A 23,723-nucleotide genomic window follows, 5' to 3' on the forward strand; every position below is an offset into this window, starting at 1 on the left:
GACTTCCCAGGTGAAAGAGTGACTTTATTTATTGACTCTTTGATAATATTGTGAGCCCCAGCTCGGCCTGTCGGAAAAGGCTGAGAGTTCCACGTGATGCCATCTTTACCAAAGAAATTAGCAGTTTGAACGAATGCTTCCCTCCATATCCTAGTTCTAGACGGTCGACACTAACCTCTTGTGGATCACATTGGTGATAACTGCTTTTCTCATTGATAGATAGATCTTCATCATCAGGGGTTTTAGGGTCATATTGTGGCTCTAAATGATGATCACTAACTTCTGATGATCAGATTTGTGTTATCGGCGTTATCTTCTGGTTCGTAGCTAGAATCGTCTTTTCCTAGGTCAGATTCTCTAAGCAAATTCCGAATGGATTCTTCACACAAGTACTTATGCTGAGTCTGCCAGAATATTTGATCTAATTACTACTCTTCAGTATAACAGCATAACTAAGATCCATTCAAATATACTGTAACATCTAAAGACTGTACCTTTGTTTCTTTGACTTTCTTTGGCTTTTCCATAAAATTACTCCCATGTAAAAATAAAGTAAAGGTGAGAGATTCAATCACTCTTTCTATTATAAACTACACTGTATTATGGCTAGCATAACTTCACACTGACTTCTTTATATTTACTATAATGCATAATGGTTCATTTTTTTAAAAAATGTCGTTGTTGTTGAGCTTCGGAAATAATTGTGCCAACATTCCATTGCTGTCAGATTATCACTGAATAGTTTGAAAGAGTGAAACCTCGTTACGAAGTGAGAAAAACCAATAAAATATACTATGGTCCAATAGACCCTGCATGCCCGGTTAAGACTTTAAAGAAGTAAAAGTGTTCTAGAAAATTTGTGCAAAATACTACATTATTTTCCTTCTCCCTAAATATAAAAAACACAGAAATTAACAAAGTCATGAAGTTTCAAGTAGGTAGAAACTATAGTTTTAATTTTATTCACAAAAATAGTAGTGCCAGGGCCCGACGGACCCTGGTTGCCCGGAGAAGGGTTAAGAAGATAACATGCTAACGATGATGAACTACTTCACTGCTGAAACAAGAACAATAATAACTAAACTTCAGTGTAGCTGGGAATCTAATATCAGGAAAGAGATGCATGCTTGATCTGGAAAGAATGAGTGATGCTCTTCTAATTAATAATATTGAGAAGACATTCACTGTATTATAGGCTAATATTAAGATGCATAAAATCTAATTTTATATAGGCCTAAATTTTCTTATCTGTAAAATCTGGAAAGAATCAATAATACTCTTCTAATTCATAGTACTGAAAAATATTCATCATGTTATAGTGTCACATAGGCTAAAATTAAGATGCATAAAATCTAATTTTATGTAGGCCTAAATTTTCTTATCTGCAAAATTAGTTTTAAACTCTTCAGTTTTATGTATAGTCAACCCTGTTTGTGGATGGTTGCCAGCAAAATGTGGACAAATAATGTATTTGTGTTATGTTTAAATTATTATTTTTGCCGATAATTGTATTCTTTATATCTGTGGTACAATGTATCACTTCCTGACATGAAAATAAGTACTGTTTTTAGTTATTTTTCTGCACATTCTTTTTAAATTTTTTTAATGGTATTAAAATCTTACCATTCCACCAGATATGACTTTCCTCTTTCTATGTTAATCCCTTACTGCAAGGGAAAGTTTTGCACACACTGGTTTAATATTCAAATAACTGAAGTAGTTCTCTCTTTCTAAACTGATGTCAGTGTTCCATATCTGTCCCAGTATGCGATTTGAAATATATGCTTATACTGTAACTTTTATTCAACAATGATGTGAGTTTTATTTCCAACTTTAATGACACACCCGTCAACAATGGGTATTCCACTCAACACAGCAACACAGTAGTCATTAATGCACTCCACCGAACGACAATGACAATTCACGTGTATTATTGAGAAGAACAACAATGTACTCCTAATTTCAACTAATGTTCACAAAGCACTATTTACAAAACAAAACTGTCAATTCTCAGTTCACAGTTCGTTCGCCTTGGCTAGTTCTTCTAGCTCACTCACTCAAGTTCACGGTACGTTGAACCCCAAGCCTTCCAGATAACAGTTCACTGCACTTCGAACCGAAGACTTTCAGATACAGTTCACTGCACTTCGAACCCAAGACTTCCGGATACGCCGCACTTGCCTGGACGCTGCCACAGTTGTGGACCTACTCAGGTTCACCTTGCTTGAAGACTAGCTAGGTCTCTCACAGTTGAAAAACTAAACTTTTTGCCGCTCACTTGCCCCTTTTATTTAGTAAATCACACATTCTCGAATGTACTGCATCGTGTAGCATCTGCAAAACGTCGAGAGGATTGCGCTTCTAGAGGCTTCCCCTGCTTTCTCCGCTCAGTCGCAGTCACTTTTCTTCCCCTCTCACTTTGCACCGTAGCTAGCGTCTCGTAGTTTTCCTTCTCCTCACCTCGCACCGCGCCCCTGTGCCCACCGAAGCTCAAGCCTTGCCTGCCTACGCCCTCCCTTCTGCTCGACGCGTGCGCGACTCCCGAGGCAACCAGACACCAGCAGATCGTTTCAGACAGGTGCCACAATAATATAAGTTATATGAATATAAAACCGGTATGTGCCATATCTGTCCCAGTATGCAGAAAGAGGTTAACAGTGATGTAATAATTATTTATGATATACAGTAAGTATCATAATGTATCATATTGCAGTACGAGATGGGAAAATTGTTAAACAAGGTGGAAGACTAGTGTACAGCTGCAGCTCCACTGATAAACATTTAACAACAACATGTTAAATGTTAAACTGTTTACTGTTAACATTCCAACAAGTTGATTGAACATGCTAATGCTAATTTCATTTAACACTTTGTCCACATTATTAAACATGTTAAACTTAACTTTCTTTGCCTAGTCCATCATGAACAGTCTATGAGATTTTAATGTAGGTAGTGTCTTATTTACAAACCTTGGACAATGGACTCGGATGAAGATGATTTGGCTTTTGTAATTACCTCTATTGCTTGTTACAAGGCCTTGAAAAGGAAGAAAATGAGAATGTGGATGTGGCAATATCTTAGTAAAAGACTCAGTGCAGAATACATTCTAAACAAGCTTAAAGTTGAAGATCGATTTGGATTCAAAAACTTTGTGAGAATGTTAGAACACAATTTTAATTTAGTGCTGCAAAAATACTTCCTTTTATATCAAAGAAAGAAGCACAATTAAGAGCACTTCACTCTGCGTTTCTTGGCTTCTGTAATAACTACACAATACCGTATTTGCTCGCGTAATTTGCGCACTTTTCAATTAACTTTGGCCACTGAAAAATTGGGGTGCGTAAAATATGCGGATTTTTCAAATAAGAGGTCCTGTTCTGAGTTTATCTCAATTAGTATATGTATAGGTAAGTATTTATGGTAGGGCTAATTTTCTATACCGGTAACTTGTCTCTACCAAGGACAAGCATTGTTAAAGTAGCGGGACTTTGGGGTTTCTTTCTGAAGCAGGTACTTCAGTTGCTGGTGAATGACCTACGATGGACTGTAGGGAAGGAAAATCCCTACTACACTGAAATAAATATGTACGTAATCCCTACTACACTGAAAAAAATATGTACATAAAATGTGTGCGCAAAATACACGAAGCAAAAATAAAGTTCAAAATAATCCCTTAAAAATTAGGGTGCGCAAAATACGCGGGGGCGCAAATTACGCGAGCAAATACGGTATGTCTAGATTCTGTATTACTTAATATGATTGAACTTACTACTTGTAAAGGAAGATTAGTCCTTGTTTAATTTGGATTATTTCCTCCTCTCATGAAGCTCATCGCCTCAAATCCAAACTGTTTTGATGTGTATATGTAATTCACATTGTCCCAGACTTCCTGCTAATTTTTTTGTAGCCCCCAGCTGTAATGTGAATGCAGGTATAATAAATATATATATATTTTTCAATAGAGAGTGTTTGCACCCTCGCTGTATACTAAACGGTTAATGCTATGTTGACGTAATTGATGAAGGAACCAATCAGAGCCATTCTCCTCATGTTATTTCAATAGCGGAACCCTCTATCTCTAGGCAAACAATGTGAATGTGAATTAAGTTTACCGCAGGCCTTGTTCGGTGTTAAAACACTGTATCTCATTTTAATTTACCACTGTGGATGATATTAATCTACTTTGAACAGTTCAAAATGGACAAATTATTCAGGCCAAAGTACAAGAAGGCTCAGGAAAGAATTTTCGTTGAGATTCGAACAGATAAAAGATTGAGTCTTGAGAACCTTGCAACATTCGAATGATGTAAGAAACATTACGTAATCAGCAGTTAGAGTTCCTACTTTTCAGTTGCAGATGTCACACAGTCACTTAACCTGCATCAGTACTCTCTGGTATCTAAAATGATATTAAGGTTTTTTAGCAATACTTTATCAAACATTGTGAGTTTCCTGACCCCATAGTCTTTGTGCATCTTGTGTAATTTAATTTAATTTAATTTATTTATTTTAATACTTTACACTTGAGCTTCATTAGGCATTGCAGCCCGAAAGAGCAGAAGCTAGTGCTCGGGTGCAGTTCAGATCAGTTATACAAAATATATGACAAAATTAAGAGAGTTCATTGAGCACAATAACATTAATAAAAATGGTAAAATACATGCAGCATGTAATAATAGGGTCTATATACAAATAGAAAATACAAAAGTACATAGAGTATCAATTTTTAACTCAATTAGCTTAAACAATTAAAAGTTAATCTGATTTGTTTCTTAAATCTATGTGTGTTAAGTGTACTTAGCTCAGGGTAAGCTCTAATTAAAGCATTATATATTTTAGGTCCAAAATTTCTGTGTTCCAATCCAGCAGTTGTGTGGCATTTGGGAGTATTTAGAAAGAAACTGTAGTTTTGTCTCGTATGGTATTCGTGAGGATCAAATTTAAATTTATTGTGGTTTTTATGGAAGTAAATCAGCAATGTTTGTTTATAAATTTGTTCTAGATTTGATACACCAAATTCCTGAAAAATTAATTTTGTTGGGTAATCAAAAGGTTTATATAGACAAATTTTGATAATTCTTTTTTGGGGCAAATTTAAAGGATGGAGAGTCGATTTTGCCATTCCTCCCCAACCTAAAATACCATACTGAATTACTGATTGAAACAGAGCTATGTACACAGTACGCAGAACATAAACAGATAAATAAGAGCGTAGAATGGAAAAATTTGTGGATTGTTTTACGCAATCTGTTACACAGGAAGGACATATGCTTGTCCCATTTTAAATGTTGGTCAATAATAATGCCTAAATATTTAACTTGTGAGGATATACTCAAAGCGTTACATGAGCAAGTAGGTAGGTTACAATCATGTATTGTTATATTTCTATTATTATTCATTTTTAGTTGCTCAAGGCCATGTGATATTAATGAAAATAGTATTAATTTTGTTTTAGAAGCATTCAAAGAAAGTAAGTGAGCATCCAGCCATTCTTTAATAATGTTAATACCACTATTAGAGTTTTGATAAGTTTCATTCCAACTCGAACCATTAAATATAACCACAGTATCATCAGCATAAAAATACAGGGTATCAGAATATTTCTCAATGTCAATTTTAAGTAAATCGTTGATATATATTAAAAACAAAACAGGACCTAAAATCGTCTCCTGAGGTACATCTATATCAATGTTACGTGGTTCACTAAGGTGAGCATTTGTTTTACTTGCTTGAGTTCTGTTACTTAAGTAAGATTTAAATAATTTTAAAGCCATTCCATTAATTCCCAATCTATCCATTTTATTCAAAAGTATATTGCGATTGACTGTATCGAAAGCTTTTTGTAAGTCTAGAAAAATTCCTAGACATTTATTTCCTACATCTAATTGTTGAATTATTTTTGAAGTAACTGCCATAATAGCATCATCAGTGCACAAATTTTTTCTCAAACCAAATTGATTATCATTTAGTAGTTTATTTTTTTCTAAAAATTGTATTAACTGTGTTTTTATACATTTTTCAAATACTTTAGAGAGACTGGGTAATAGTGAAATGGGTCTGTAATTATTAAGATTATTTTTGTCTCCAGACTTGTGAATTGGTATCACCACAACATGTTTTAGGGGTTAGGGAAATACACCTTGAGAAATGCACAAATTAAATATAAAGGCAAGTGGTTTAGAAATAGCTTCTATAATAAGTTTCAGGGTATTTGTTGTAATACCATCAATACCAGGAGCCACATTATTTTTTAAACTGTTTACAATATTAATGATTTCACATTCGTTTACAGGAAACATAAACATAGATGATATACCGTAGTTTCCCCTAACTATGGTCCACATTTGTCACATTTTTCTTTGTATATTCAGTACTATTCATCCAAATTAAGTGAAATTTTGGCTTCGGACTCTTGTAAGTTTATATTAAATAAATATTGGCATATGTGTTTGAAATTATTTCATTACAAGTGTTAAAAAAATAATAAGCATTGGTACATAGTTGTATTCTGAGTTGCCCAACTATGGTCCACTCATATATTCATGCTTGAAAGCATGAAAGCATGAATGGACTATAGCTGGAGCTGTAATTATTCGTAAATCAATACATTGAGTTTCTAATTTAAGGGTAGAAACATAATCTAGCACAGAAATATTAAAAATAAATGAAAAGTACATGGATTCTTTTTATTAGTACACATTACATAAACACTCAATAAACAAGTGAAATCTGAAAGTCATTTTTCTGCAATAATGAACAACTACACTCACCGGCAAAAAACCGGGCCACCTAAAGTTTCTCAATTTTTTATGAGGTGAGAATCAGAAAATCCTTTATGAAATGAAGAAAACATTGCTTCCCAGAAAAAATAAAACTTATTCATTATCATTTGCGCTATTATTTTCAACACCAAACAATGGATATAATTAAAAGGTGTAAAAACTTACAAATTATATCAATTTTCTTCCAAATGTTCAACTGATTTCCTGGCCACCCAGATGTTGCTAATAGCGGGTATTGCCTCCCCGCGACTGTATGACTTACCATTCGCTGATTCAACCCTTCGATCAGATTCTGGATGTCAGTCTGGTCGATTCTATTCTATTCTTTACTTAGAACATTTCGGAGCTGCTGTAAGTTGCTGTGAGGAGTTAGACGACTTCTAACTCGCTTCCCTAGCAGGCCCCACACATGTTCAATAGTGTTTATATCACGACTTCTTTCTGGCCATGTCATCTTTTTCAATCCAATGTCGTGAAGGAACTCATCCACGATTCTTATAGCATGAGGACAAGCATTGTCATGCATTAACAGGACTTTCCACCAATAAGTGGGGCATATGGTACCACATGTTAAATTAGATCTTCTTCGATGTATCTTGGAGCAGTCAAAGCACCTCCATTAATGAAAACAAGTTCTGTGTGAGCTTCATACAAAATGCCACCCCATATCATTACTGATCCACCTTGAAAACTGACACGTGAACTGAAAGTATATGAAGAAAAACGTTCTCCTTCTCTTCTCCACACTCTTTCACGTTTTTCTGTAAACTAAATCTTGATTCATCTGTGAAGAACACTCGTTGCCACTCCCCCAGGTTCCAATTAGCATGATTGTGAGCAAAACGTAATCGTTCAACATGATGTTGCTGGAGCATTTCTTGGCCTTTAGCTGGTCTTCTGGAATCAGCCCACATTCATCCAGACGTCCTTCTACAGTCCTCTCACTCACGTTAACTTGTCTTATTTTCTGGAAGGCTCTTCTGGTCTCCATTTCTCGCCACCTCAGTAATTGCCACTTCTTACTATACATGAAACAACAGCTCCATTGTTCTTCACTTCCAAAATTTTCCCTGGCCACAATTCCTCCTCTCCTCATAAGTAACTATCATATAATTATGTGCCTTTAACATTAATTTAACAGATTTCGTCTTCTTTTCAACATCTGCCTCACTGTCTGTAAATATGGAGAGAACACCAGAATCATATAATCTGTATCCAATTCAATTTCATCGTTCTCATAGTCACTTACAGGGATGGTTGTTTTCCTTCTACCCTGAAGTTTTTGTTTTACCGGACCATCATTCGTGCTAGTACCATTGATGCTGGAACAGCCTGTTTCTTTGTTTACTGGACTATAATGTTAAATGGCGTTTTAGAATATAGTGAGATACCGTATTTGCAGAAGTAAATAATCACATTTATCACATTTTATTGAAACAAATATTTCAAAATGAAATACAACTATGGTCCACGAAAAATTGTGGTACATAGTTGAGGACTGACTTCTAGATTTGAGGTTAAACATTTTTCACGCAGAGTCCTTAACCTCTGCCAGTGTAATTATTACGTGAAAGTAAACACTATATAGCCAGATTTAATTGTACAAAGAATCGTATATCTATAACGTACCAGTTCTACAGAGGAGAACTTAATAAAACAGATAATCACAAACTGAATGATTTCGTGTCTTCACACATTCAACAGAATGATGCACACTGACCTTGTTAAGCATCCATATCATTGCCACGTGTAATGGTAGATAGAAGCATCTATGGGGAACATGTTGTTGTTGTTGTTTTCTAATGCCAGGCATTTGACAGTAAAGTCATTTGACCTCTTGCACTCCAATATTTTTCAAAGATATTATCATGACCAGCCCATGAAGCACAGATTTTGAGGTGTTCCGAATCCATTTCTTGGTTTGAGTTGCACAATGGGCAGTTAGGGGACTGATATATTCCAATTCTATGCAGGTGTTTAGCCAAACAATCATGGCCTGTTGCCAATCTAAATGCAGCTACAAATGTTTTTCGTGGTAAATCGGGAATTAACTGTGGATTTTGATGCAGAGAGTTCCATTTTTTCCCATGGGACTGTGTTATCAAATTTTGTTTGTTGAAGTCTAAGTATGTAGATTTAATAAATCTCTTCACAGAGTAATACGTAGATTTAGTAACAGGTCTGTAAGTAGCAGTGCTGCCCTTCTTTGCTAAAGCATCCGCATTCTCGTTTCCCAGGATTCCACAATGGGATGGTATCCATTGGAATACAATTCTTTTATTGAGTGATATTAATTGAGAGAGCATTTTAGTTATTTATGCTGTTTGAGATGAAGGTGTGTGTTTAGAGACGATTGATAGAATAGCTGCTTTGGAGTCTGACAATATAACTGCATTCCTAAATTTATTGATGTGGCATAGAAGATTCCTGAGACATTCACTTATTGTAATGATTTCACCATCAAAACTTGTTGTTCCATATCCAAGTGATCTATAAAGTGAGAAGAGACAGCACGTAACACCTGCACCGGCACCTTGTTCTCTGGAGATCAAGGATCCGTCGGTGTATAAATGAAGCCAGTTTTGTGGAGGGTACCTAATATTAATTGTCTCTAAAGACAATTGTTTCAGTATTTCAGTGTTTACTTCTGATTTCAGTATTTCTTCTGTTAAATTTAGATTATATTCTATATTTAATAGAGTTAAAGGGTTTGGTTTAATCTATGGGGAACATAATTCCATCACAATGGCGCCTTAAATGGCAAACACCTAACTCTTGGGGGACTAAGTAGTACATAATGCGTTTTGGACCATAGTTGGGTGCCTGGACCATAGTTATGGGAAATTACGATACTTTTATTATAAGTGAGCTTATAGTGATGACTATTAAATACTTTCTTTTTTATATTAGATACGATGTCATGACTTACATTAAATTTGTTTGCGATAGTTTCCTTATTTTCAATTTTTATTCCATTTCGACTTATAATTGTCTTTAATGTACTATTTTTATTACATTGTGTGTCAGTAGCTTCGTTTATGGTCTGCCAAAATTGCTTTGGATTGTTTTTATTTTTGTTGAATTTTTCAGAATAATATTTGATTCTCTGATTTTTATTACATTAGTGAGAATATTTCTATATTTTCTGTAATAATTTAATAAAACAATGTTTTGTGGGTCATGTTTAACTTGCTTAGCGAACTTATCCCTAGATCGTATTGATTTAACAATACCTGTGGTAATCCAAGGTTTAATTTTTTTGTACTTACTTGAGAATTTGAGAGGGACATGATTAGAATATTTACAAATTAGGTTACAGAGTATTTTATAAAAATTATCGAAACATGTATCTGCATCTTCATTGTAGAATATCGATTCCCAATTCATATTATTAATATGAGATATTAGGCTTTTATGGTTTATAATTAGCTTATAATTGTCCGAAGGTTCAGTGGCTTCTCTGCTAATACTTTTATTACCGATTGACAACAATGCAAAAGTCATATAATGATCTGTTATTGCACGTGCGTAAACTCCAGGTATAACATTTAAGTTATTTCCCGTTTTTAGGAAAATATGATCAAGACATGAATTGGATGATGTATGAGTAATGGAATTTAAGTATTCCACGTATCCATATTCATGCATGATATTTAAATACGTGTTGCCAAAATTATCTAATCTATTTTCTAAGATTTGAATGTTTATGTCACCCAGAATAACATGGTTTTTTAAATCTTTGTATATTGACAAGAAGCTTTCAAAATTTTTCAGAAATTCATTTTTGCATAGTTTTGGAGATCTGTAAATTGCAGTTTGGTGAACAAGAGTATTATTATTAAGTGTTAATTGAAAATGTATAGCGTTTCAATGGGAAATGTCAATATCACTTAAAGACACTACAATGTTTTTCTTAAAATATACAACTATACCATCACATTTATTATACTTATTACTTTTAACAAATTTTTTATAACCATTAATATCATAGCCAGAGTCGTGATCAAGCCAGGTTTCAGTTAGGACTATAATATCAAAGTAAAAGAAAAAATTATTAAGTAAAACACAGAGTTCGGAAAAATTTTTGTTGATGCTACGAATGTTTAAGTGAAATATTTTAAGATCTGATAGAATATTGGTAATATACTCATTGCAGTGAAGTAAATCATTAAAAACCATTGTGTTATTATTATTATTATTATTATTATTATTATTATTATTATTAAATTTACACTGATGGATTTCATTTAATATAGTATTACTAGCCATTGTTAAGTCAATTATATTGTATAATTAAACATTCCGACACAATAGTATTTACAAATTATTTACATCGTCAACATTAGTGATTTTACTCACGGGACTGGCTTCATCTTTTCTTGCAAATATTTTACCATATCTTGTCCAGACAAATTTATAATTCTTCAGCCGTGCTGTATCCCTTGTCTTGTTCAAAAGGTCTCTGATCACTGCTGTCAGTTGATCACCTGCCGTGATTCTTCCTTCCGGAAGTTCCCTGTTGACTTTCTTTGTCGCAATCCCAGGGCCGCTGTCATCTTTCTTGGCCTCATTCCTGAACAGCTGGAGTCATTCATCACGACTTCTCCTCTTTGTGAAGCGGATGACAATAGGACGCGTCTTTCCTAGCCTGGATGGTATACGCTTACATCATGTTGCACCAATTCACTACCGCCTATGACTTCCGATATTTGGTCAATGACTTCATAAGTTGATTGTTCATTGATCTCCGGAACTCCAAATAGCATTATATTGCCTCTGCGTGTGTACTGCTGCAGATCACTCACTTCCTGTTTGAGATGGTCATTTTCTCTCCCTAGCCTCTTCATCTCCTCCTGCATGGAGTTGAGTTCATGTCTTGTGTGCGCCAATTCCTCTCTAAGATTATCGAACTTGGAAGACATGAATTCAACTGATTTTCTTAGTTCATTGGCCTCCATCTGCACTGAAGATTTAAGATCCTTAAACATAAGTTTGAGGGTGGAAATAATCTGATTGTCCTGATCCTTCCCACTTCCTCCTTCACAGTTTGCACCCTTGTTTCTACCCATCGTTAAGACTGTAGTAACTCGCACCACGGAGCACACAAAAAAACCCGACTGCACTCTCCGAGCTTCTGAACTGATACTAAAATTGAATACATGTGAGAAGAACATATCACTAGCATAGCTTAGGCAGTAGTGCTTTTGCCTGCTAATCTGTAGCTGCTCTTGGTGTGGGTTCGAGTCTTGCCAGGCCTGGTTACATGGTTGGGTTTTTTCTCCAAGTTTTCCCCAACTGTAAGGCGAATATCTTGACCTCATCTCATCAAATATATTCTCGAATGCTAAATAACCTAAAAGTTGGTACAACATTGTGAAATAATGAATTAAAAAAACCATACAATGACAAAAGTTAATTAAGATTGCTTTTTTTCAGGTTCTTTCGTTGTGCAAAGTGCAAAAGCAAATTTTCATCACCTGAATCACTAGACCATCACATGGCAGTTAGCACCCATAGCTACCCCTGTCCACACTGTGGAAAAGTATTTGCTTGTGAACGATATCTACGACGACATCTTCCAACACATGGGACAGCGCAGTCCTTCACATGCCAGCAATGTGGCAAAGGCTTTCGAACTGAACAGTATCTCAACACACACATGCTCACACACAGCACTCATAAACCTCATGTGTGTCAGGTTCGTATACTTTGTTATAGAGTGTTATTCAGAGTTTATACTTTCATAGAAATAATTTATATCTCCAAACTAGCTTATGTCTGATTCCTTCTCCTCCTCTTCCTATTGTCGTTTTCATTAATACCTCATACAGTTGAACTTGGTTATAGCCTAGATCTTATACACCCAGATTGCTTGGCATTATAGACTTTGATGATAACAACTTTTGTCAGGTTTACTATGCTGCCATCTAGTTGTTACATAAGGAGTCACGTAATAACTTCCATTTGAATTGTATTAGCGTCTGTACTGCCATCTTGTGTTCGTTTATGGCGGATGGGTGGCGATCCTAGCGGTTATTCTCTTCAAAGTGCAACAAATTTTAACATAGGAATGAGTAATCTACAGTGAAACCTCTCATTTACGGACATCAAAGGGATGTAACAATCTATCCGCATCTGGGAGGTGTCCTTTATTGAGAGGGAGGCTCCCCATTATAACGATAAATTTATAATGTACAGCTGTCAAAAGAAAAAGTGGCCGCTCTCCTGAAACTATGTTCCCTTCGGGTATCTTCGCTACAATTCGGAGACAGGCGATGTTTCATGTTGTTGGACCACGATGCCTGATATCTACAGTTATAATTGAAGTATTCTGTGTGTTATCGATAGCATAATGGTAGCGTTCAGGCCTCTTATTCATGAGGTCCTGCGTTCGACTACAACCACGTGCTTTTTATGTGCTTTTTATGTTCTTTTTTGTTCTGTTTTTGAGAGCGACAAACTATACATAATGGCTCCTTTCTCTTTTACGATTATTTTAGTAATTAACATCAGGTTCATTAATATATTATGCCATGACTTTATCATTATGATATTGTGGCTGCAAATGGAAAGAAAAAAGATTTTATTCTCAATAAAAATATCTTTCGTGGCATAAACAAAACAAATTTACTGGCGTCGGCCTTAAAACATTCAAACAATTAAGCGTTCAAAAAACAAAACAAAAAGCCACAATTCAATATTTACTCTATCTTCCTCTTATCTCGATCATCTTGCAGTCGAGTGGGCATGGAATTGACTAGTCTTTGCAAATAGCGACTGTTTTAGACACGATATTCCAGGCATTCTGAACATACCCACATACATAAGTGTTCTGTCCATGGGCAGGTCTTTCATTGCAAACCCAGCAATCTCCAATCTTTCCTATTTTCTGCCTTCCTCTTAGTCTCCGCATATGATCCACATATCCTAATGTCGTCTATTATTCTTTTCAACCAGAGACCCAACCAATTACTTTTTAACTTTCTAATCAGTTTCAGCATCATTCTTTCTTCACTCACTTTTTCAAACACAATTTTATTTCTTATTCTATCTGTCCACTTCACACGCACCGTTCTTCTCCACATTCACATTTCAAATGCTTCAATTCGTTTCTCTTCATTTCGTCGTAATGTCCATGTTCCTTCCCCATACAATGCCACACTCCACACAAAGCACTTCACTAGTCTCTTCACTAGTCTCCAGAGGTCCGTAGAAGATCCTCCTTCTTCCATTAAAAGCTTCCTTTGTTCATGTTTGCATTTTTTCTTGGGAAGGATAGGCCTAAATGCGGTAACATCCCGTTGCTTTCCGTACAACACTATCTCTTTCGCATCTTATTAAATTCCAGGGGGCCCAAGCGTGGAGATGAGTAGAGTGGATTTGACTAATTGGGCCCTCCGGACTTCACCGAAAGTCATGGCAAGGGTTAAATATTAATTGTATCAGGATGTTTGACCCTATCACAGATCGGGAAATCTCAATTAGCCTTTGCCCCCCGCATCCTGGACTAGCTTCTACGAATCATCAGAAAATCTTCCAATTTTTCCGAAAATGTTTCCACACTTTTGCCCTCGTAGCTCAGCGGACGAACGTCGGAATTTAGATGTCAACGTCTCAGGTTCAATTCCTCGTTACTCCTTTTCATTTTATTGTGGTTCAAGATAGTATAATGTAATAATACAAAAAGAAAAACTAATACCAGTATTATGCAACTGGATTTTTCCAAACCTAATATTAAATTTATGTTATTTATATCGCTAAAGAACGATTACAATATAAATAACTTGAATATTATTTATACAGTATCACTAAAGAACGATAACACAATATAAATGATAAATATCGGTTTGTTTAATTAAAGTTATGTTTTATTTAACGACGCTCGCAACTGCAGAGGTTATATCAGCGTCGCCGGATGTGCCGGAATTTTGTCCCGCAGGAGTTCTTTTACATGCCAGTAAATCTACTGACATGAGCCTGTCGCATTTAAGCACACTTAAATGCCATCAACCTGGCCCGGGATCGAACCCGCAACCTTGGTTGTTTAATTAATATAAGATATTATATAATACGTATTTAATTATCTAAATAAAATAACCTATTTTACAAAGAAAGATGCTTATTTGTGTTATAATAATTACTTACATAAAATACAGATTATTTATATTGCGAAAGAACAATAACAATATAAATAACTTGAATATTATTTTATAATGCTAATGAAGGAAAACAATATAAATGATAACTTGAATATTATTTATATCGCTAAAGAACGATAACAATATAAAAAACGTGAATATTATTCATATCGGAATTTCACAGATTTATTACAGATGTATTTAAGAAATTGTAGAAGGATAGTAATTAGTAACAGTGTCCTATTTATTCTTCTTGGAGCCAAATTTGTAACTTTTAAAAGTGTGGTTACTATGTTGAAGTGTATGTGTTGCAACGGATGCTTGATTTGTTATGTATGTGAGTCAGTTATGGGATGTTTGATGTCGTCGCAATGTCGTAATTATAGTTTGATTGTGTTTGTGTGACTATTGTGTATTAATTTATGATGTATGGTACGGAAATCTGCATATTTGTGTTATAGAAGTGTTACGTATGTGTGTTGTTAATGTTTTTGTATGTTTCAAATTGATAACTGATATTTGTTTTGCAATCGCAATGCCTAATTTACGGATTGTTTATGTTTTGTTTACATCACGTAAGCTAATTAAATTTTCTTTTCCATTTCTCTTTATGCTTATCTTTTTTGTGTATAAAACTATAGCCCTAACATACATATGTAAAATAGGGCTAACCCCCATTGGAGATACTGTAACTACAATAGTAATAATTATTATTCATATCGTTATAAAACGATAACAGAATACAAATGATGTCTTGAATTTTATTCATATCTCTAAAGAACGATAATAAAATATAAATAACGTGATATCCATCAAGAACGATAACTGGATATAAATGATAATTTGAATATCATTTACATCGCTAAAGAACGATTAAAAAATAAAATAAAAACTTGAAGAAGGCCCGAACCCAGAACCTTTGAATCATTAAACAAGCACTCTACCGCTGGTCTGCGAGGAGCAGATATGGAACACTTTCATAGTTCCGGAACTGCTTGTACAAGCACATGCATCGTGTAACATCGCCGCGACCCGAAGTGGACTTTGAAAATATTCGCTGTTCACGAGTGCGGCCACTTTTTTTTTTTGACAGCTGTACATTATGTATCCCTTCACGCTTTAAATTAAATGTGTTACTGTGGTTTAATTCAAAATACAGTATACTGCAGTAAATTCTTTGCAACTTTGAACTACAGTAGATAAGACCAAAAAGGAAAATACAATGCTATGCCATGCAATTTTATTCTAGGTCTACAGTTATGCATACTGTAATTTACAGTTTTCAACTTAATCTTTACGTTCAGGTGTCATGTCTCTCGAAACAGAACAACTGATTAAAGTGAAGAGAATAATTCTACTAACCCAATCATATGTCGAATACAATTTCACAATCGCAAAAACCTTGAACCCATCAGACAGGTTAAATTTTATGACTCTGTTTATCCACCCACTTTCAGCTAACAAGGGGTAGCCGGCTGGGCTAGTGGTAGCCTACAAGACCCTTATTATCTTCTTTCATGAATTTATGTACAGTTCTCAAAACTAAATTTTCCATTCTTGTAACACATTAGGTCTTGAAAACCAAGTTCTGTCTGCAGTCAGGAGGTAAAGAAAGCTTTAGGACTGTGAAACAACTCTCCGTTTCCGTGTCTGTGTCTGAGAGTCTGTAAATGAGAGTTAAATTTATCATTATTTTGGTTAGAACATAAAAATCTGTCTGTATTTGAGGATTGTCCGTATCTTGGAGGTGTCCATAAGGAGAGGTTTCGCTATATATGTGATCTGGGGTTATAGTGTCATCAAAGGGAATAAAGAAATGTCAATGTAAGGAAAATATTACATATTTTGTACACTACTATAATTGAATTTATAATCTTAATAGACTTACAGTACAACTTCTTTTAAATACTTTACACCATGCTTATTTTTTATTATTATTTTGAAAAATATAAAAAATGAAAATACTGCACTGGATTATAGAACATCGAGTAAAATACTATACTGTAAAGTAATTAAACAATTAAACTGGGTTGAAGAAATCTGAAATTTTTTCTGTTTTTTTTGCAAAATACTGGATCTGTAAATCATTCTCAGTTCTTTCTTAACCAAACCAAGTTCTTTTCACCACTGTCAATTTGTTTTATAACATTAACTTCATCATCCACACTTAATACGTCTCTTTTTTGTGCCCCTTGCTCCATTGCACAGTGGTTCTGATCACCTCAAAACCCGGCCAAAAATATTTAAAGTTAATTGACATTCACTGTTTAAATTTTTTATACTACATTGACTTAAGTAAGTCACAAGAAACAAAAATACTTCATTGTATTACCAATGACCTCAAAACCCGGCCAAAAATATTTAAAGCTAACTGACATGCACTGTTTAAATTTTTTATACTGCATTGACTTAAGTAAGTCACAAGAAACAAAAATACTTCATTGTATTACCAATTAGACCATTGGTTCTCAACCAGTGGTTCGCGATCCTCTTTTTAAAATTAGTTTTCATTAATTATATATAGCATTGAATTAAAAATGATAAATATTGACATTTTCATTTTATAATATTACATATTACATCAAGCATCATAAGAAATTAGTACAGGATGGTGTTTTAAACTCTTCTTCTTCTTCTTTTGTATAGGCACATGGCCTGTTTATCTTCACACAGGAGACGATTCAGTAGAAGATGACATCAGTCCTTCCTTCCACCGTTTTTTCAGTCGGTCCACATCTCTTTTGCCACTGGGAATCATATCTCGTGCTATTTTAATAAGTCGTGAGTTATCTGCTCTGTCTATGTGCGCATTCCATTATTTCTTTCTCATATTTATGAACTTTTTAACGTCCATTATATTGCACTGTTGTCTCACATCTTCATTTCTTACTCTATCAAGTCTAGTTTTACCAACTATGGCTCGTAGAGTATTCATTTCTGCTGTAAGCATGAGTTGTTCAGTCTTTTTTGTCTCTGCACAGGTTTCTGTACTATACGTCATCACTGGTCTTATTGTGGTTTTAAAGATTTTCATTTTACTTTCAATATTGAGATATTTATTCTTCCATATTACATCCCTTAGGCAGCCCGACAGTCTGGAGGCTTTGGAGACTTGATCTCTTACTTCATTTATTACATCCCGATGACTTGTTATATTAACCCCTAAATATTTGAAACTCATGACCTGTTCTATAATTTTACCATTAATTTCCAATTTGCATCTTATTGGATATTTAGATATGCACATGCATTTTGTTTTCGTACTTGATACTGCCATATTGTATTTGTATTCAGTTATTACAAATCAGTGAAGTAACCTTTGAAGATCATCTTCAATGTTGGCCATCAAGACAGCATCATCTGCATAGCATAGTATGTTTATTTCCCAATGAATACCCGGGTAAATGTTTTACACTTGCTATTAATTTATCCATCACCAAGTTGAATAGAAAGGGGCTAAGCGAGTCTCCTTGTCTAATACCTGTAGAACACTTTATTTCATCTGTTATTTTATCATTCATACGTATTTTTGTTCTTGTATTCAAGTTCAATTCCTGAATTAACTTAAGCAGTTCTTTTGGAACATTGTTATCTCTTAAAATTTCAATTACATCTTTGAGTCGGACCCGATCGAATGCTTTTGTAACAACGAAGCATAAATACATTGGGTTTCTAAATTCAATCGCTTTTTCGACTATCTGTCTTAATATAAAAATAGCATCTATTGTGCTTCTGTCCTTTCTAAAGCCTTGTTCTTCCCTTATTTCAATATGTTCTTGAAGTCTTTTATAGATAATCTTACTGAACAACTTTTGTACAGATGACAATAAGGTGATTCCTCTGTAATTTTCTGGATCATGTTTGTTAACTTTTTTGAATATCGCGACTGTAATACTGGTTTTCCATTCATTAGGAATTACCAGTTCCTTCTTAATTAGATTAAACAATTTAGTAATTTCTACTGTCAGTCTTCTGCCTCCAGATTTTAGAAATTCAAATGGAAATATTTTCTGTTTAAAAAAAAAATTGAGAAACACTATTTTTCACTATCTTTGATTATGAGATCTTACCTGAGGAAGTCATTCACTATCATCACTTCCATGCAGAGTATATCCGAACTGAGGATGAGTTTCTGAGCAGAGAAGGTCATTTACTTCTCTGGGAAGATTCTTCCTTCTGGGTTTCATCTGAAGTTGCTTTCTAAGAGAGGAAATGACTGGGTCTGATGTCTCTAGAAGTCTGTACATGACGTCGCGTTGAAGTGCTTATTTCTGGCTTCCTGAGCTTCTTCAGACATCTGTCCAATAGGGAGTATTGCCGAAGAAATTATTGTGAAACCATGTATTAATACTTTATGGACAGAAACGGGCATATAATACCAGGGGTAAAGAGATATAAAGTGTTCGGCAGTTTTCCTTGCATAATATTCAAATGCTTGAGTGTTGATTGTAAAACCACTGGATATTGTTTTTAACACTATTCCAAATCGATGAATTATTTCTCTGTCTAGCCCTGTAATTTCTGAAGATATGTCTTCCCTGTTGAAGAATGTTCTGGCTGTATTGCCATCATTTGATGTTCCACTGCCCCCCGGTTTTGGATATTCTACACAAAGTCCCAATTCCCTCCAAAATTTTTGCTGAATATCCAGCTTCCGTTTCTCAACTGCTTCTTTATTTTTATTTCCTCTGACTTGCCATTGTTTAATTTCCAGCCTATAAGATATGTGAAGCAAGCATTCGAAAAAACGAATCCAAGCATGTGGTGATGAAAGACCAAATTGAAATGTTGATGCATCTGTAGGTTTCTCAGCCAAAGCGTCCAGTTGGTTCATCATTTTCGGGGTAGCTCCACAAACGTAATAGTTCTGTGAAGAAGTTGAGGTCATAGCGTTACACACTTTGCCATCTACCATAGTTAAGATTAATTGATGAGTTACTTATGCCTGTTTTCCCTTGATGTTGCATGAAATTTTTCTCAGATCTTTTATTTGAGTATCTATATTGGAAGCTTCTTCCTTTACAAGATCTTTTCTCTCTTTCTTAAATTGAAATGTTATTGGTCGACAAAATAAAGTAGAAGAAGGTTTAGGATTCTGCCACAACACTACTTTTTCAGATTTTTCATCAATAAAGTAAAGCTGTAGTGGTACCGAGAACGTGAAGAATATATCTGAGTCGGAAAAGTCCTCTTGTTCTGTTCTCTGTTTATATTTTGACTGTCCGCTGCTTCCATCGAATCCCCATTAGAAAATAATATTAAAGATTTTAGGTGTTTTTCTTTTGTCATGGATAATACTGGTTCTTGTACTTGCATCAATCTCACTGCTGTATGATCTAATAAATCCTGAAGTTTAACTTCTGCACAGTCTTGTGTTACAAGAACATTTTCTGGGTAACATCGTTTTTTTAGCAGTTAAAATGTTGTGATATGATGGGTAGATGTCGGCATTAAGCTGTTTTGCTCCGTGTCTGCGCAAAAGATAAGAATATTTAGTATCACCAGATTCTAGAAAGAGAGCTAAAGCATTATCATTGTTATATCTCTCAATGGAATTTGTGCTAGTTGATGCTGATGCCCAGGCTTTTCGTATTTTTTATGGTTTTGTTGGTGCTTTTTGCATTTCAGCTAGTAATTTTGCCGAATCTGTGTCCCCACTTTCCCTGTATTTCATTTCAGCTGCAAAAGTTAATGATTCCACACATTCAGAACTTCTTAGAGTTTCTGTTTTCCTTCGTTTTGTCCACACTACTCTCTTCAAAATCCATGTGTGGTCTTCGCCTCCTTGAAGATGAACTAATATTGACATCAATGTCAGAAATGAACTCACTGCTAAACCACTTTTTGTTATCTTTAAGGAATCTATCTCTTTTTCTACCAGCTCTGTCTAGTCGTTGAAACAACTCTCTACAAAATCGGGAAATATCCCTTTTTAGTATTTTCAGTTTTTCTTCAGAGCTTTCAATTCTCGCTTCTGCTATGACATGGTTCAATAAAAAAGTCTGTTGTTCTTTTCTGGCACTGGAGTTTTGTTGCAATATCGCATATAATGTTTCTCTTTTCCATCTTGCAGTCTATCATTAAACAAAGAAATCCTAAATAAGTCGACTTTTTAAACAATACAGTACTAATTTGTAGTGATATTTCATAACCGTAGATTGAAATAATAATCATTATTTATGATATAAAACCACAGTTCAGATTTTTCGTTTAGTATAAACTTGTAATTGCAATTATCGGTAATTTTACGTTCTAACCTATTCCCTCAGTAGCAAATGTTTCTTGATATATCATCAAAAGGCGCAAGAAGGCGCAAGAAGGCACAATTTTTTCTTTTAAAATATAAAATTAGAACTGTCAGACAATATCTTCCAACATAAATCAGAACTGGGGAGCTTTGGGAAAATTTTGTAGGTCTACGTAAATATTTTTTTAAATTTGCGATGGTAGATATTTACTGCGGTATTAAATGCTTTAAAATACAATGACTAATAAATGATATGATTAAAAACCCACTGTGTCAGAATACTATAGACATAAACAAAGTCAGAAAATATATTACTCACCATATAAGAAAAGATTAAGATTCCAGAAACGTGTCTTGAAATGCACGTCAGAAATAAGCTTAGCGGCAAGGGACCAAGTACACAAACTAACTCTCACTTTCACTTCTCACCACTAACTGAGGAGGGTGGAAATGCATTCGTCATCTGCAGTTTTATGACCCACAGACATAACAGAACAATGGCAGGTAAGGTACATCCTGTTATTCGCACTTTGAAAAATCGATTTTTGGCCGGGTTTTGAGGTGATCGGTACCACTGTGCATTGTACTGAATGTAACACCTGTTTGCGAACTGTGTGTCTGAAGTTACAGTTTGAACTGAATGTCTGGATTTGTAGTATAGCACATAATTTCGTCTGCTATTGTTTGTAAAGGGTTGTTGTCACAGAGAAAGAGTTTGCGTACCCCACACTCCGCCCTCTTTTCTTAGAATTTCAGTTTTTGGCCTATAAAATGATAAAGTCGCAGTAACAGTACTAATGATTAGGGGCAGGAAGTTCATGCATTTGCATATATTTTTCCATTGTCTGTCTAATTGCTGATTAATTATCTTCACCAATCATCACCATTTAAGCTTATCAAACCAAATTTTATGTTGCATGTATTTGCATATTTTGGCGTTTTTTATAAATGCATAATAGGCCTATTTCATGATATTTATATTATTGTGGCATATTTTCACGTTTAAGCTTATGAAAACTGAGCTTGTTACATAAAAATGCATAGTTCGGATTTTTAAAATAAAAGTATCTTACTCTATTTTTTAAAATTGGTATTGATTGAAATTATTATAATTACTTTTACCAGAAAAGTATTCAAAGTTTTGTGGCACACCTAACGAATCTCATGGCACAGTAGTGTGCCGCTCTCAACAATAAATGTGAATTTAATCTCATCTAGTTTGACCTATAATGTTTTTACTACATTTATTGCTTATTATTATTATTATTATTATTATTATTATTATTATTATTATTACTACTACTACTACTACTACTGTTATTATGAATTCGAGTTCTATTATTATCATAGTCGTTCTCAACGATGTTCATTTCTGAAAATGCAATTTCTTCGAAGTCAGGTTCAAAATCTGACACAGCAATCCTTAGTTGAGCAGTTAAATGTTATCTGTCAATCTCGATCTCGTTTTACATTTCACATAATTTAACTTTGAAAAGAACTGTTCACAGATATATGTGGAACCAAACATGCGTGCTATATTTGCAGCAAATGTATGCAGTCTCGGGTACTTACTTATTTATGTCCAATTATTTATAAATTTCTAGACCAGTTACATTGACACATTTGCTTTTCAAAAAAGTATCATTCTGTAAACAAATTACTTCCATTTGCAGATACGGCCTGACATCCATGATATTAATAGAAAATGGATTAGCGAAAAGCAAGAAATCATTATGCTTATCATGGAAGTCATGAAATCTAACATTTATTATTTCGTGTTTCAAATTTCCAAGCATGCTTATATAATTATCATTATTACCTCTGTTAACTGGTGAAGAAAGTAAACAAGGAAAATAATAATATTGCTGTTGTTTCAATTGCTCTATCCACAAATCTAATTTCATTACGAAACTTTTGATGTGATTATAAAGGTGTACAATGTTCTGGTTTCTTCCCTGTAGCTGACAGTTCAGATCATTAAGATGCCCCGATATATCACACAAAAATTCCAAGTCTCATATCCATTCATCGTTATCTAATTCTGGCATATTCTTTCCCTAAAAGCAAATAGAACGGTGTAATTAATTCATATGATAGAAGAAGTGTATCATTAGCATCGACAAATTTTGATAAATTTATCAAAAGCCCCTTACCTGTTGTTTCATGTAATCGCCCACTGCAATTCTTAAGTCAAAAAATCTCTTCGACTCATCCATCTAACCTGTGTATAATACACAAGATCTTCATAATTCTCGTCATTATCACGGAGGAGTTGCCTGAATTGTCTGTGCATTAGAGCTTTTGATTTGATTTTATAATTGTTTTTGTAACTACATCCATGACATGTTGTAAATTTATTACTTTCGCAGATAAAGCTTCTTGGTGTATGATACAGTGATATGCTTGCAGTTCCTCAGGTTTTCTTATGGTCTTTAAATGAGATTTTAAGCGACCAACAAACCCCAATTTTTCTCCACACAAAGCTGGTGCGCCATCAGTTAGAACAGAAACCAATTTCATCAATGACACTTCATTAGTTTCTAACACACTGCACAC

The 23,723-nt window shown here is 34.5% G+C and overlaps 1 protein-coding gene across 1 annotated transcript in view; it reads left to right on the forward strand.

The window, feature by feature from the left end:
- LOC138705778 (zinc finger protein 341-like) overlaps positions 1 to 23,723 on the forward strand; it is a 149,641-nt gene that overhangs the window by 101,223 nt on the left and 24,695 nt on the right. Inside the window, exon 9 of the mRNA XM_069834412.1 lies at positions 12,219 to 12,480. Coding sequence (XP_069690513.1) covers positions 12,219 to 12,480 — 262 coding nt within the window. The remainder of the gene's footprint in view (positions 1 to 12,218; positions 12,481 to 23,723) is intronic.

This window comes from Periplaneta americana, chromosome 9 (assembly GCF_040183065.1).
Source record: "Periplaneta americana isolate PAMFEO1 chromosome 9, P.americana_PAMFEO1_priV1, whole genome shotgun sequence".
Lineage (NCBI taxonomy): Eukaryota > Metazoa > Arthropoda > Insecta > Blattodea > Blattidae > Periplaneta > Periplaneta americana.